The sequence below is a fragment of the Plectropomus leopardus genome, chromosome 13, assembly GCF_026936395.1.
Source record: "Plectropomus leopardus strain MGB_pleo_1.0 chromosome 13, ASM2693639v1, whole genome shotgun sequence".
NCBI lineage: Eukaryota > Metazoa > Chordata > Actinopteri > Perciformes > Serranidae > Plectropomus > Plectropomus leopardus.
Window position 1 is genome coordinate 5,969,018 of NC_142188.1, and position 14,918 is coordinate 5,983,935.

At 39.5% G+C, this 14,918-nt stretch overlaps 1 protein-coding gene across 4 annotated transcripts in view; it reads left to right on the top strand.

Moving 5' to 3' along the window:
• The window catches only part of LOC121954837 (echinoderm microtubule-associated protein-like 6), a 123,784-nt gene that overhangs the window by 984 nt on the left and 107,882 nt on the right, over window positions 1–14,918 (top strand). For all 4 annotated transcript variants that reach the window (XM_088086530.1, XM_088086532.1, XM_088086531.1 and 1 more), the window contains exon 2: window positions 960–1,258. In XM_088086530.1, coding sequence (XP_087942656.1) covers window positions 1,062–1,258 — 197 coding nt within the window. In that variant the 5' untranslated portion in view covers window positions 960–1,061. The remainder of the gene's footprint in view (window positions 1–959; window positions 1,259–14,918) is intronic.

The window sequence follows — 14,918 nt, forward strand, 5'->3', positions numbered from 1 at the left end:
AGAGCAATAAAAACTCTGTGGGTCCCTTCAGGATTATAAAAGGATATTACACTCAAACCACAGGAGACACAAACTGCATCAAAAACTCTGCAGGACGATAACTGTGATCTCAGCAGCTCTGAGGATGAGGATGATGATGATGATGATGATGATGATGGTGATGGCTGGTAGGGAGTAAAGAGCTCTGAGCTGCCTGATAATATGAGACATCTGATTCACCTGCTGCTGGATGCAAAATTATGGAAATACAGCAAGTTGATCAGAGGTGGAAAATGACCCGTAAGTACTGAAATAACTCCAAAATACCACAAAATACACACAATTACACTGTCAAATCTGAAAAGTTGATTTTAAGTTTTTTTTAAAAATCATGGGATTGCCTTGAAAAAAGAAAGTACCTATTACTATTAATCTTAATTTATGTTTACTTTATATTTAATTGTTAATTTAACTCAAAATTTAGCTGTATTTACTGAATTTTATGACTTATTTTATGATTTAAAAATGACAAGTTTAACAACTTTAGTAAACAATCATCATCATGACAAAGAGGATTTTGCCAGTGATGACGTTAACAGATACCTTCACAAGAGAAATTACTTATTGTTTAAAATGATACAAATTCTTAGACAAACAAAAACAAAAAAAGCACAAATTTGCCCAGAGCTCAAAGGTGCAAATACTGAAAGGAGTCTGAATGCAGCAGGACAATAAAGCTGCAGAGAGGAACTTTAAATCAGTTATTCAGCCTCTTTGTGTCGTTGTTCTTCCTGTTTAGTATCAGACAAAAATAAAAATGATAACTGATCAGGTAGATTCTTTAATTGAGAAAATACAATAAGAAAAAAAACTTTGTTTTCTAAAAATTTTTAATCTCAAACAACATGATTGTTAATACAAAATATGAATATACTTTGGTCGTTAACTGTCATTTAACTGATGATAAATCTGCTCTGCAGGATCTTGAACCAGCCGAAGCGGCAGTGAACCAGCAGCAGCAGCGGCGGCGGACCCGGACCCGGACCCGGACCCGGACCCGGTGTCCCGTCAGATGAGTGAGCATGTCGGACCGGAGCGCCCCGGGCTGCCGGCTCAGACTGGACTGGGTCTACGGGTACCGGGGCCACCAGTGCCGGAATAACCTGTACTACACCGCCGGGAAGGAGGTGGTGTACTTCGTGGCCGGGGTGGGCGTGGTTTACAACACCAGAGAGCACAGCCAGAGGTTTTACCTGGGACACAACGATGACATCATCAGGTAAGAGCACTGCTGCAACACCTGGATCAACACACGAGCAATTACTGACACACTGCAGGACATAATGTCATAAAATACATTTCATCTAGTAAAAGCTTAAAGCAAGAACATTAAAATATTATATAAAAAAATAATGTACTTCTTTTGAAGGGCTGAATCTTTAGTAGATCCACTACTTAATTAAGTAAAAATGCAAACAGTTCTTCACCTGCACAACAAGAAGAAATAACATCTGATGATTTAAAGTTTTACCAGTGGTAAAGCTTAAAATGTAACATTTGTCCCTGCACAAGAGGAGAGATCATTAAAATTTAAAGGGTTCATCCCCCGAGGATTAAGAATCTAAAAAAGGACATTTTAGGACAATTTTGACCAAAGATTTTGATCATAATGATTTTAAGTTTGTCTGAGTTTTTCGTGGGAGGATAGACAGGAGGACAGGTTCATCCTCTGAGGAGCCAGAATGAGATCAGGACATTTTAATGAAGACTGTAGATTTTTATATTTCTGTTTGTCTTGTTGACGGCACCACAAATTAAACCTTCGTGATTTATATCCAATCTAAAGAAAAACTGTTGGCATTGAACGTCTCAGCAAACCACAAATACTTTCATACATAATGATGCAGCAGATATGTTGAAACTTTAGTTTGAAAAAGCACTTAAACTATTTGTTTATTGTTGGGAAAAGATCATGTTTTGGCTTAAAACATCCGTGTTCGTTGGCTCAAATGCTGCTGGAAAATGCTGTCATTGCGTGTTAACCCTTTGAAGACCTGAGCAAATTGTCTTGATCTCTTTGAGGAAAAAAATGGCCCATGAATAGCAGGAAATTAGTACAAAAAATTACCTGAAATAAAACACAGGATTTAAACCATCCTTGACGTTAAAGGAAAGGTGCATCACATTATGTCATTCCCAACTTTAACTTATGTGTCTAAATAAATTAAAGAATATAATTAAGTTATCTACCAAATCAAATAATACTTCACAAAATAAATCTCATCATACATTAACATACGTTCCTTTTAGTACAAAATTCTCCCCTTTTGTTGTAAACACAAAGAGGAATTTCTGCACTAAAATGACTATTGATCATGTGAGACTTTTAAAGTAATTTACTGGAATAATATTAGTTTTCTTGTGGAAATTCCTTCGTGGTTAACTTATGATCAAAAGAGGTTTTGAAACATTTTCTCGTGAATCTGATGCATTAATTCTGTGTATAATAATACGGCTGAAGGATGTTTGTGTTTAACTGTCGCGTAAACATTTTACACGACAAACACGACAGACCTGACCGGAGGGACAAACTCGGCTGAATGAACAGTGACTGTTTCACCTTCCCACTCTGATAATGGTTAGATTCTGTCTCAGGGCGACTCGTCCTCTCCTCTTACTCATCTGTACGTTTTTTTATTGTTTTTTTGTCTCTTTTGGGTCGAGATGTTTGTTAAAAACCCTGGCGGGGTTTTATCTCTCCCACGCAGTTCGGTTTATCCTCCAGTTCGACAGAAGCTAAAATCTAAACAGAAGCAGATCTTTGCCAGAAAACAGCTTTTTAGGTTTTTTGGGGGATGATTTCCTGGTGGGTAGTTTTTAGGTCTGATATTGTTGGTGTGTCAGTAAGAGGATTTAAGTGAGGAGAAAATATTGACATATAAATGTTAACATTGTGACCAGCTGGCAGTGCTTGTTGCAGAGCAGAGCTGCGGAGCAGATGAGGGTGTTTGTCCTTTTTTCCCATGATGCCTGGGGAAGAACTCGTCTGTCATACAACATGTAAAACACTCACATTAGTGAGTCCTCTCCAGTGTGTAAATATGCCACATGACATCAGGATGACACATCTGACACATGGCGGGATGACTCAACTGTTTCACTAGAAAACTGAGGAGTAAGCTGTCCTCAACACGCTGGTCGTGCAGAAATGGACTTTTCTCTGTTGTCAGGTTTTAGCACCAAAATACCTTTTAACAAGGAGGTTTCTTTAAACATTAATATGATCTTTGCCAAGTTAGGGTTAACTTTACCTAGTCATAATTTCCTAAAACTAACCATAACGTAACTATAGAGGTTTGTAAAGAATCAGAAGCCAATGACAAATAAGAAAATGCTGATAGAGCGCTTCAGAGATGACATTTTAGATGGCTTCGCCCTGGTTTCTGGTCAAAATGCTGCTTAAAGCTGCAGGGATTGTGAATAGTTTCATGATGTTTTACCACTGGGTGTGTGCAATATATGTTATGTGCAATGTGTGTGCAATATTTTGAATACACAGTTTGGATTATGTGCAGTTGGTGTGTTTTGGTACAGCCAGTGCTGTTTTTTTAATATGTGGTGTGTTTCATTGTGACTGTGAAGGCATTTATAGGTGCAGCAGCTGAGTCCACGAAAAATTTTCCTACGGGGACAATTAAGTATATCATGTAGTGACGTGTTGTGCTGTGTCATGTCTTGTCTTTTTGTGTTGTGTCGCGTCGTATCGTACAGCCTGTCCTCACTCTGAAATGGTCAACTATGTCCGCTCTGTCAGAGCTTTCGTCATTCGAACGTAACGCCAAAAGCGACCCTCCGTGTCCAATCGTAACACGGCTGGATGGGGTCAGATGAGACCACGCTTCAACTGAACCGGTTGGGTTATTATTATACGGGATACCATGACACAAGTTGGTATATAAAACGTATCACATCGCATCATATCGTATTGTATCGAATCGTATTGTATCGTATCGTATCGTATAGCACTGTATCGTATTGTAAACTTTTGCCTTAAGTTTTACCTTAAGTAATAAGTAATTGTAATTTTTACTCATGAAAATCATGTGAGCTACAAGTGAAGACACATTTTAAATATAAATCTTTTCAGTCATCTTTCCCACTGTTGCCTCATTCTTGCTCCCACTTCTGATGTATTCACTGCATGACTTTAAGAGGTTAAACAGGATAAAGACAGAAAATGCATTTCTTATTTTAACTGATGACACACCACAGTCTGTGTATAATAATATGTAATGTAATAACTGCTGATGATGTTTCTGGGTCTAATGAAACACTGAGACTTGGAGGTTCAGATGAGCTCTTAACGAGCTGCGCAGCAGCGATCTCATTAGAGGAGCCAGATGCATTTTCAGGTGATGAATGTTGTCGCCCTCACCTGAACTAAATAAACTAATCAGGAGGGAAAAATAAGCAGGGAAGAAAATTTAATCATATATTATTTGGAGCAAGTCTCCAAGTAAGCTTGCCACAGTAATATCATTATAAACTTTATAGTTTACTGCAAAAATCTGATCACAAACTCCACAGAACTTGAAGAAAACATTGAACAAAGAGGAGCTGTGTGTCCAATAAAAGCCTCCAAATCCTGGAAAACCCCTTTAAAACCCAGAACACAGTCTGTGGATCTGCACGAGCCAATTAAACATTTGCTCAGAGTGTCAAACCAGTTCACAAACACCAGAAAGCTTTAATCTGGGATTATCTGGCAATTATATAATGGAGAGTCTGTTTCCCAGTCAGGATGGGCAGTGAGAGGTGTTTTTCAAAATGTCGTACCCACACAGAATCATCATCATCTCTGCAGCTCGACGGAGATTTTTAGCATCGTTCATGCAACCCAAATTACCAGACAGAATTTGGTATTCAAAGTTTCTGCAAACCACAGATTACTTACATTTGTTCTCTATTTTGTAGTGGATTTGTTGAAACGTAATGTTTCCAAACAACGCTATGGTGAAGGTGTAGTTATATTTAGGCAAATATACCATTTGTAATGGATGGGAAAAGACCTGGTTTTGCTTGAAAGTCAGTTGAAATACAGAGAAGAAGGTCAGTGAAAGACACCTGGGTACTTCACAGGCAAACACAGCAGTCTGTTAGTACAAAAGAAATTTTGTCCCCAAATACCTCTTTGTTTTATAATGGGACCACAGTGGTACAACTGGGCCCAGTATATGGAGTTCGTGTGTTTTACTTTGTGCCCTCTGCAGTCGACTCAGTGGTTCGATTGAACAGGTTTAAAGCCCTCGGAAAATAGGTGTGATTTCTCTCAAAAAGATGGGAAAAGTTTTAAAAAGCTAGAGTGAAAGGGAAAAAAAGAAAAAAGACTAGGTAGACATGTTTTTTTAATTATCATAATTATATTTTTTGAAATGATTTTACAGAATAATTAGAATTTTGAAACTTTTTTGCTAGTCTTTTTTTTTTTTTTTGCTTTGTTTGTTGTTTTCTGTTGTTTGATTGGATTTTGTATTAACTTTTTAAACTTTTTTAACTAACTTCAGGTATTTTTCTTGTGCTTTTTACCTATTCCTTGCTATTTTTGGGGTATCATTTCTTCTTTTGTCGCTCTTGCCTGGTCTCAAAGGGTTAAACTGTGATTTGTCAGTCCATAGTTTGTTAAGATGATATTCCACCAGTGCTTACCTGCAACTAACCTCAGGTTTCAATCGTGAACTTTGACTTTACTAAAGCAGTATGTTTCCTGTTAGTTCAGATTGTTCGAGGTATTATTGAGCACTTGACACTGATATAAATCTGCAAACATTTTGATGCTAAGATTTCAGTTTCTTTTACCGACGACTGCTGATTTTTCTCTGTTGAACTGTTGCTCATATTTGCAGTTGCACATTCGCTGTGCATGCAAATCATTTTTAGGAGACGGGGTCGTTGGTTGTGTTTTGATCTCTGTGGCGTTTCTGGACGTGGAGTGAATTTCTCCAAATGTTTGCTTTTTCGCATTTTGAATTAATGATTCAGGCAGAGCAGCAGAAGGGATTTTCTCTGTTGATGAGAGCAAATGTGAGCGAGTGGAGGAGGAACATGATTCAACGAGGTCGCTCATTCATCCTAACGTGGTCACACACACACACACACACACACACACACACACACACACACACACACCAGGTGTATTCAGCGACACTAAACAGCCTGTGAGTCATCAGAGCAGCAGGCGAGGACAGTTTATACAGAAGGCCAGTCAGCTGCAGCCCATGGTGCTGTGTGTGTGTTGTGTGTGTTGTGCTGTGTTGTGTTGTGTGTGTCACACTAATTGAAAAGCTGGATGCTGCTTCGGCTGCGCCATGCTCTCTGAAAGGAGTGTCAGATTTGCGTTTGTGCCAAATCGTCATGGCTCACAGCTGACTGCAGGTTCACAGCTGACACTACAGCTAAATGTGCTGCACGTGTGGTGCGTCTCCTCTGTGTCGCTGCGGTGGCTTTGAGCTTTATGAAAAGGTTTCTGCAGAAAAAGACAATGCCTATTACATAAAGAGGAATTCAAATTGTGTTGTATGGGGATTTTTTCTACTCTAACTCTGACTCTTGTGCATAAAGAACATATTTGCAGTGCTCTCTATAAGTCTGACAGGCTTTTATGTCGACCCCCTGCAGATCTGTGGGGTTTGTATCCAAATTATGAAAGCAGTCATTACCATCAAATAAGTTTGGGCTAAAAAATATGAAAGATGAACTCCCCCTAAAGCCACAAATTCTTAGTTTTACATCTCAGCCTGTGTGCACACCAGTGGTGGAAGACATATCCTAATGGCTGTGGGATCAAGAATTGCAGTTTTGCATTTTTTTGCACTGAACATTATTATTGTTACAATATTGTTTCCACCGTGTATTTTTGATATATTGTTGAAGCCGAGCTGGAAATTCCAAAAGCAAACATAAACACACATTCTTGCCAAAATGTATGCGATATGCATTAAAACAGCCAAAATTATTAAAAAATGAAGAAAGAAAAGCACGTAAATTGCATCAAACAGTCGCTAAGGGTTAAACAGATGTTTTGCAGGCGTCTGCAGGTTCACAGTTTAAGTAAACGTCGTCTCTCGTGACGTATTTCAGACTTTTCTTCCTCACATGTATCTAAAGACACACAGACCCGTGAGAGCAGTGACTGGCTGCAGGAAATGTCCCTGTCACTGGTCCGCTCTGATGCATTGGCCTCTTCATCAGTGCTGGCACCACAGCCGCTGCTGTTACACTGGAAATCTGCCAACTCACCATTAGATCCTGAGCGGGTGGAGACCAGTTCTGGTTTCAGTTCAAGCTCGAAAAAACTTTAAAATATCCTCACAGAGTTCAAGCAGGACTTCCAAATTATACCACACTTTAGTAACTGGTTCTTAAACTTCTCCAATCTTTTGTATTTGAGTGTATTTATCTCTCGTAGTTTCTCAACAACCATAACAGCTTCCTGGAAGTCTCCTATCGCTGCTTTGTGTGTATCCAGAGTTCAAAATATGGCAGAGCTGCGTGGAGCTCGACTCGTGAAAGAGACACGAGAAATTTAAGGGAGGCTCTAAAATATTGTCATTTTTGGTGCCAACATTTATTTTTCTTTTAGTTTCATTTTGCTTTCTGTTGCCTTTTTCAGTGGAGCTGCACACATTTTTGTTACGTAACATAAAAACAGGTATTGATTTAGTATATACGGATGATGCACAGAGATTAATGTAGTTGTTTGTGTATGAAACATTCAGATTAGCTCATTATTTGGAGAAAGAAAACAAACTCTTTATCAAGACCAACTGTAGATTTGTAAAATTCATTTTTCACTATACAATTCTTTTTTTGCAGGAATATTGTTCATATATTATTTTGTAATTAAATCTATTTTGTGTACCGACTTCTTTTTTTTTGTAATTCCATATGGGATACGCCAGAAATGAAAATAAAAACTAACTTAATAACATAATAATTATATAACTATAATTTTTATGTACACATCTAAATTTCCCCATGTACTCAGGTCCTGAAATAAACAACAGCTGATAGTGAAGCACCTGTAAACGCGTCAGAGGGTCATAAATAAGACTTCCCCTTTAAGAGGACGCAGTTTGTCATGATTTACTGTTAAACCTGACAGCTTGTACACATGTTCCAAAAATATGAATATGATTGATGTTTGTATTAAAGAGTTTATGTCTCCATTTTTACAATAAAACATAGTTTTCAACTTTGTAGGTAAAAGAAGAACCTGTTGTCAGCAGGGATTATAATTCATGTAAAACTTTTGATTATGGTCGAATTTTCCTACTTTTGTTGGTGGTTCAGTATGAAAACCTTTAAAACAGAAGGAGGAGAGCAGATGTTAGTGTAAAATGAGACATTTTTCTGTCAGGATCTCACATTTAGCTTGTTGGTTAAACTTCACTTTAAAAAAACTAAATAGAGTAAAATGTTTGAAATTAAAGGGAATGAAGAGCCTCTTTTAATGAATACAGAAGTCGGTTTACATTATATTTAACTCTGTATACTGAAAGTCAGACGTTAATTTGAACTTTGTCTGCTGCACTGCGGCTGCTCCTCCTTCTCCTCCCACAAACTGGAGCTGATGTGGAAAAATCTGCAGACGACAGAGGTAGTAATTACATTTGCATTTTAGTCACTTAGCCAGCGCTGTGATTCAGGCTGGCTGACTCACAGTGAGAGTGACAGCAGAGAGAAAAAGACATCACATCAGCAAATTTACAGATATGAGGAGGTCAGAGGTCACAGAGAGTTCAAAAAACTGGTGAGCCACCAGGATAAAACACGCTCTCATCCCGACCGTTCTCACTCTGAACTCGCCACATAGCGCCGCCTCGTCAGTGCTTTTGGCATACGAGCATGACGCCGTTACGTTTGCTGGACAAACTAAACTCTTCGATGTTACCACAGCGACGTCAGGGGGCTGATTTTTATTAGAAATGAACCAAAACCTTTGATGATGATGATGATGAAGGAAACATGAGAAGTCTAAAAACATATGTTTTCATTCTTCATCAGAAAATCAAAATAAGACTTTTTATTCCCATTTTAAATGAATTGCAGGTAATAATTTACTCCAGTGCCAACATTCATCTAAATATAGTCAATGCTGCCTTTTTATACCAAAACCTATTTTTTCCATGTGTAACTGTAGTTCCCATATTTTAGAAAAAGCCATTTAAAAAAAACCCTGTGAGTTAAAAAAAAAACCAACATAAACAAACATTATTGAACATTTCTGGGGTTTTGCAGAACAACATCAGCTTGCTGTCTGGTTGAAATGTTGGTGATTTACAGTTTATAAGCATAAAAAATATCAGGATGATCCTCTGAAATGTGACTCTTTAGGGTCAGAAATAATTCATTGTATTACCGATGTTAAGTTTTTCCTTTATTTCCTCTCTGCAGCCGCTTGTGTTGAAAGCTCTGAATCATAACTGCACTCACTTGTGTCCCTCTGCCGGCCTGATGGATCGCCTCGGTAATTGCAGGCTCCATGTTGACGCATTAAATCCATGTTGAGTTTTTCTGAAAGGCAAAGAGAGTGGGACTGTCTCTTTCTCTTTCTTTGGCTCTTTTCATGGCCGAGGCCTCCCGGGGGGCGATCAGCCTTTATGCTCCTCTGCAGCGAAGCATCGGGCTGCCGCTGAATAGCAGCAATTATTATAACAGGCTGGATGCTGCTTCTGCAAAGAGCTCCCATTTCCAGCTCAGCTCAGATCTGCTCGGCTCACTCAAGTTCACTGCGACTCACTTCAGTCCGTTTCTTTCATCTCGTATATTTACCAGCTGGAGTTAAATGTTCCTGAACTCCACTGACCTCGTGTCTGTTTCAGTCCACCCAATCTGAAAAACATTATTTCATAGAAAAGTGGCTCATCAGATTACACCAGTCAGACCAGTGAGCGCTCGGTGGCCTGTGGAGATTATTCCTGCTGCCTGCAGAGTTTGTCGAGACTCTGCTGCTGTTTGTTAAATCGCTGAACAGTTTTTGGTGGCTGTTTGTCTTCAGAATTGCTTTGTATTTTGATTTAAATACAGTGTCATCTCCAGGTCGCTTCTCAAGTCTGCTGCAGGCATGAATAATAATAATAATAATAATAATAATAATAATGATAATAATAATAATAATAATGATACTTTTTATTTATAGGGCGCTTTTCAGGGAACTCAAAGAGGCTTTACATAGAAAAAAGGGTCAAAGAATACAAATAAAAACATAATACTAATATGTAATACGGCACCAAAATTAAACATTAAAGGCAGTTCTGAACAGGTGGGTTAATGAGTGATTTAAACTGAGAAAGGTCACTGCAGTAACACAACATACACACAACATACACATAACATACATACAACATACATTTCTTTTTAAATTTTCCATTAAAAAACTCATGCGGCATCAACACAATAATTACAGTGAGTAAATAAATAACTATCTGACTGGAAAATGACCTCAGTAGAAGTTAAAGTGGCCTGAGTATTACTTGAGTTAAAGTCTTAAAGTATCTGATATTTACTGTACTTGAGTACCAGTAAATCTATGATATTAAATGTACTGAAGTAATAAAAGTAAAAGTCAAAGAAAATCGTGTTGACAAAAGAGCAGATGGTCTGAATCGTTCCACCGCTGTTAATTAATGGTACGGATGTGTCAGTGGATTACAGAAATGTAGAATGACAACATTTTCTTCTGGCAAATGTGCTAGAAAATACTTCAAATACTGTATATATTTAGAGGTCTGCACCAGAGCATCGAGGCAATGCAACACTTGAACTTCACTGCGCCGTTTCACAGTTAAAGTCCCACCAGTTTGCGACACGTTTAAAGTGTCGTGTTGGTGTTGTGTCAACAGTAGCTTCATAAGTTTTCCTCATCTCGCTGCAGCAAAGAAACCGTGCAGAAAAGAAAGCCTCTGGGAGACTCCTGCTGTCAGACTGCGCTGCAAAACAGTCACACAGAAGGTCATGAAATGCACAGGAGACTTTTAAGGGTTAAAAAATACAGGTGATGGTGTGTTACACACGAGCTGAAATTATCCACGAGGACGGCTGGTTTCATGGTGGACTCCACGAAACACACAGTTCATTCTGTTTTCTAAGACGACACCTGAACATAATTATCACATACACACACACACACACACACACACACACACACACACACACACACGCAGACACGTTACGTTCACGTCACCGCCTCACATTTAAGGCAGTAAATGAGGATGAACTGTGACTGAAGGATCTGTGTGTGTGTTTGTGTGTGTGTGTGTGTGTGTGTGTTCAGTTCATCAGTACAGACTCTCTCTGTCTCTCTGTCTCTGTCTCTCTGTCTCTCTGTCTCTCTCTGTCTGTCTCTGTCTCTCTGTCTCTCTCTGTCTGTCTCTCTCTCTCTCTCTCTGTCTCTCTGTCTCTCTCTCTGTCTCTCGCTCTCTGTCTCTCTCTCTCTCTCTCTGTCTCTCTCTCTGTCTCTCTCTGTCTGTCTCTCTCTCTGTCTCTCTCTCTGTCTGTCTCTCTCTCTCTCTCTGTCTCTCTGTCTCTCTGTCTCTCTCTCTCTCTCTGTCTCTCTCTGTCTCTCTCTCTCTCTCTCTCTCTCTCTCTGTCTCTCTCTCTGTCTCTCTCTGTCTGTCTCTCTCTCTGTCTCTCTCTCTGTCTGTCTCTCTGTCTCTCTCTCTCTCTCTCTCTGTCTCTCTCTCTGTCTCTCGCTCTCTGTCTCTCTCTCTGTCTCTCTCTCTCTGTCTCTCTGTCTCTCTCTCTCTCTCTCTGTCTCTCTCTCTGTCTCTCGCTCTCTGTCTCTCTCTCTGTCGTCCTCTGTTTCTCCTTTCTTTCCTCTCCTGTCCCACTTCCTGTCGGTCGCCTGCAGGCAGAACCTGACCGACCAACTGACACACACACACACACACACACACACACACACACACACACACACACACACACACACACACACACACACAGATAAACCAAAGGACATCATTATGTTTGCTGTGTAGTTCTGATGGCATTTCTGCTTGACTGGATAAAAACGAACCGGTCGTCTGATTGCTCAGCAGCTGAAAAAGAGGAAGGAGGTCCAGCTGATGAGGTCCAGCTCACATAAATTGGCTGTTTTCTCCTCTGAGTCGTCTTACGCTGCTTCTAATTAATACAGCAGAAGTGAAAGTCATATACAGTCGTGTTATCAGCAGTGTTTTCGCACGATAATTGCCTCGCTTGCAGCAATTAAAAGCTGCAATTACTGATTTTTCCCTCGGTTGTTTCCAGCAGAAGGAAGCACACAGACTGTGCAGCTGTTTGTGTTTCTGGACGCAGAGTTGAATATGTGTTGGTTTCTGTGTTTACGTACAGTTTACCTGAGAGACAATATGCTATGGAAACACACACAGTGGAAACAGACGCTCTCACATTGACATTTGAGTAACATGTAAGCATTCAAAAAAAAGCACACACAGAAACACTGAGCTGCCCTTCACTGGTTTAAAAATCACACTCACTAAAAACATGAATTTTGTCTGATGTAAATGTGTAAAAAAGTACTTTACAAAATATTTTAAACCAGTAAAACCAGAGAAACTTTGAATTCTTTCAAAATTTTGGTATATAAATAAAAAATATATATATAAATTTGCAACTAGTTAGTTTGATACTAAATTTGAGTGGATGTTTGGTTGCACCACAGAGATTTAAGATTTTTCTTATGCTGCCTTCACATGCTTCTCTGAAGTATCGTACTTCCCAGTTGTACCGTCACAATTACAACAAGTGCTCCGGTCAGAAAAAGCAGCAAACACGGCGCTAAGGCTGCTGTTTTACTAAAAAACAAGAAGTGACGTTTTAATTCATTTATACCTTTAAATAATATTATAATTAGCTAATATTTGCTTAACTTGCGAGCTTTATGTTCCTGTGGTCTCAGTGAATAAGGGCTCGAGGTGCTGCGTAGGTGATTGCAGCGAAAATCAGCTGCTTTGAAGTGCAAGTTTAAAATGCTTCTGCATGGTGTAATCGGTCAAAGTATACTCGCCTGGCATGCTTTATAGTTGAAAGTTTGCTTGCTTGCTCAGATTAATAGATGCAAATGCTAAAATGTGCAACCACTAAAAGTAAATGACAGCTACTAGGAACAAAATATCTCCATATATAATTTTTTACTGCCAATTGTAGACACTGTTTCCATGCTTTCCGCCATTTGTGCTGCCCTGAAAAGTGACTCAAACGTTAAAACTTGGCAAAAATTTCTCAACCTCCCACTCATAATTAGGACATTGGAGGGCCTTTCATGTGCTCGTAACTCATAAACTCAGTAAATATGATATTTTTGAGGGGCACATGAAGGCAGCGTTAACTTTACATCGGCACTAACTTGTACAATGAAACCACCAAAATTAAATTAAAGCATAAATTCCCCCCTACGTCATAATTTAAGCTACGTTTGAACTTTTGCAGAGCTGGTGCAACAGGCTGCAGATCTTTTACTAAAGTAAAAGTATTGCTAAAACAATGTAGAAATACTTATTTACAAGTTACAGCTGGTGTTTGTTTTTTTTTTGGTTTTTACTTCCAGCCTCCTGTGATTTAAATCCAGTTGTAGATGTTTGTGCTGGTCGAAGGCGTGTTGTCAGAGTGACCTGCAGGCTCATCATCATCAATAAACACAAAACCAACCAATTCAGCCAGAACCACGAATACAGAGCTGAGGCTAACCAGCAGGGACCCCGGGGGCTCTGCATATGCACGCCTGTGTGTGTGTGTGTGTGTGTGTGTGTGTGTGTCCCTGAAGGCGGGGCGTCCTCTGAAGCGTGTCGTAGCTCATTTCCCTCTCACCAGGGGAAAAAGGCTACGCTAACTGGCTAAAGCTGATAAAGAATGGAGCTAAGGTCGTGGTTGTTGGCGCTGTTAGCGGCTCGGCTCGCAGCCAGAGAGGACGGTCAGTGATGCGTTCACTGTCAGCACAACGACGCTGCCGGCTGTGCTTTCAGGCTGAAGGATGTGAAATGAAGTTAAGTTACTGGAGACTGTGGTGTCGTTCAGTGGAGTTAGAAATCCAGATAAAACCTGTAAATCGAGCTGTTTTGCACTAATCTGGATGCCCAAACTAAGTGTAGCGAGGCGCTAACTTAGTGGGTATTTGATTCTGTTGGACATTTTGTACGTGTGTCTGCTCTGACTTCTACTTTGTGTGTTTTACTGATATTTTTTTGATTTGTGTTTGATTTGCAGTCTGTGAGCAGTTTTTGAGACAAATATCCTTCACAAAGTATATCAAGGGACAGACTGTCAATCAGGAAGTTCAGGAAGACTCCCTAATAGTCGGTGGACATGGAGCTCTTTTTTTATTTATTTCTGTAGTCAGAAGTTGGTCCTCGGCTGTGGCATCGGCCAGCTTCAGCACAACACTGCCTGTCAGACCAGGCCACTCTAATTTTTCATTTTAATGAGGCACATTTGCAGCCCTCCCAATTCGAACTGATCCTCGTTTTTGATGAAATGCAATTGGCTCAGTCATTTTCATCAGGAGAGTTTTCTTCTACCTGAAGTTTTTGTGGTAAACGTAATAATAAGTTGAAGGACAACTTTGTCTCTACGATTGGCAAAAAGGAAAAAGGGCAGGAGCTGAAAAAGAAATTGCTGGTGCTGGAAATCTTCTGTTCATGCAAGATGAATTTGCCAAATTGGCAGATCTTTTTGTTGGGCTGTCGAATCTGCCGAATTATGTCAGCCAAATCAGATTCAGGCATTAAATACGAATATTTGATTATTCATGCTTTTTTCATACAAAGTTTTAAGCTTGGCTCAGCGTGACGTTTCTGGCAGAGGGATTTTACTTTATTTACGGAGGGATTTTTCCATTTGATTTTGGATGATCGCAGAAAAAAAGCTCTGCGGTAAACAAATGT